Below are 1,987 nucleotides of genomic sequence, written 5' to 3' on the forward strand. Positions count from 1 at the left end.
AGTAAGGACAAATAGATATGCATAGTAACTCATGAATCATAGCTTGTAGGTTGTTGAAATAGGACTTCACTTTTTCATTTAACAATTTTGATGATAATTAATAAAGAAATGAATTTTTTTTATTATGACACTAGTGGTGGGTTTTTTATTTGATTTACATAAATCCTGTATCAATATATACATTTGGGATTTAGTTAGATTAAGACATGACTTAAAATTGAAAATTATACCCCGTACCCCTACATTTATCCCAATACCCCCTACAATTTTAAAAAAATTCCAATTTTGTCCTTTTCAACTTTTAACTTTTAATTTTTATTTTTTATTTTTTTATTTTTACTGTTTGTACGGACACCCGAGTGGCTGGAACCTGTACGTTGCTTCAACCGGATATCCTAAGATGCAGAATTCCGGTTAGTAAATATCCAAAACCGGACAACCCAGAGTTGGGTGTTCCGGTTCACATTTTTCTCAACCGGATATCCCACTAATGGGTGTTCCAGTTTGTTGTTTTCTCAACCGGATATCCCCTTAGTGGGTGTTCCGGTTCCTTTTTTTTTCAATTTTTTTTTAAATTTTTTTTTTTCGTTTTTTTTTAATTATATATTAAACTAAATTAATTTTATATATTTAGGTGTGGATCCTCCTTTGATGAAATGCGATGTAACTCAAACATGTGTGGATACAACTGATGTTTTTGTAACTGGTCAAAAATTTGCTACAAGAAAAGAGGCGATAAGTTGGATTAAGGAGGTTGGAATCAGGAATAAAGTGACAGTTATAATAACTCGTTCAGATACAAAAACAGGCAAGAGAGGAAGAAGTGATAAATTAGTATTTCGTTGTGATAGAGGTGGAAAATACAAAAAATCAGATAGCGAAACCCAAAGTGCTAGTAAGAGATGTGGTTGTCCTTTCAAAATTAGGTCAACACCGTCGAAAGATGGTTCTGGATGGAAGATCGATGTAACATGCGAAGTACATAACCACGGCTTACCTGATAGATTTGAAGGGCATGCTTTCGTAAGTCGACTAAATACAGATGATAAGCAACATATTATTGATTTGACAAAACGCCATGTTCCACCAAGACACATATTATTGTCATTGCAAGAGCGTGACCCGGAGAATGTCACTCGGATCACGCAAATATACAAACATAAGAGTAAGATACAAAAAGACATAATGGATCCCAGAACAGAAATGCAACAATTGCTCAAGTTGGTTGAAGAATCAGGTTATGTTTACTGGAGTAGGAAAAAGGATGAGTCAGAAGTTGTGAGAGATATTTTTTGGGCTCATCCAGAATTAGTGAAGTTGTTGAATATGTTTCATATTGTATTGATTATGGACTGCACATACAAGACAAACAAGTACAAGCAACCGTTGTTTGAAATAGTTGGTATGACATCAACTAAATTAACATTTGCTGTTGCATTTGCCTGTATGGAATCTGAGCAGACAGATACTTTTTGTTGGGTATTGGATAAGTTGAAACAGTTGTTTATCAAGCAGAATGATTGTCCTCAAGTAATCTTGACTGATAGAGATCTTGCTTTAATGAAAGCCATTGAAACAGTATTTCCAAAGAAAACTAATTTGCTTTGTCGATTTCACATCAACAAAAACGTGAAATCAAAGTGTAAGGAACATGTTGTGGATGATATGCGAGAAATAGTGGAGAAAATGTGGTTTGAACTTACAAGGGCTAGTGATGAGATGGAGTACCATCAAAGGTTGAAACAACTTGAGGATGCATGTGTTAGAACAAGATTTGTTCTGATCAATATTCTTAGTTTTGATGATAACAAGGATATGAATTTTGTGTGAGATAATGTGGTACTCTAATACATTGCAATTTCCCTTTCAGGAAATATATAAAAAGTATGCACGAATCAGCGCTCAGAAGCTTTGTCTCAGAAGGTTCAGCATGCAACATCAGAATATGGTCTGGCAAGACATCAGAAGATGGTCAAGGCAGAATCAG

At 34.5% G+C, this 1,987-nt stretch overlaps 1 protein-coding gene across 1 annotated transcript; it reads left to right on the forward strand.

Moving 5' to 3' along the window:
- Positions 1-400: 400 nt before the first annotated feature.
- On the forward strand, positions 401-1,761 carry LOC131642881 (PKS-NRPS hybrid synthetase cheA-like; the record flags this gene model as incomplete). The annotated part of the gene is made up of 3 exons (XM_058913048.1): positions 401-413; positions 635-1,278; positions 1,366-1,761. Coding segments are annotated over exons 1-3 (1,053 nt in total), but the record flags the coding sequence as incomplete, so codon positions are not given.
- Between the last annotated feature and the right edge of the window lie 226 nt (positions 1,762-1,987).

The sequence above is a fragment of the Vicia villosa genome, unplaced genomic scaffold (assembly GCF_029867415.1).
Source record: "Vicia villosa cultivar HV-30 ecotype Madison, WI unplaced genomic scaffold, Vvil1.0 ctg.006006F_1_1, whole genome shotgun sequence".
Lineage (NCBI taxonomy): Eukaryota > Viridiplantae > Streptophyta > Magnoliopsida > Fabales > Fabaceae > Vicia > Vicia villosa.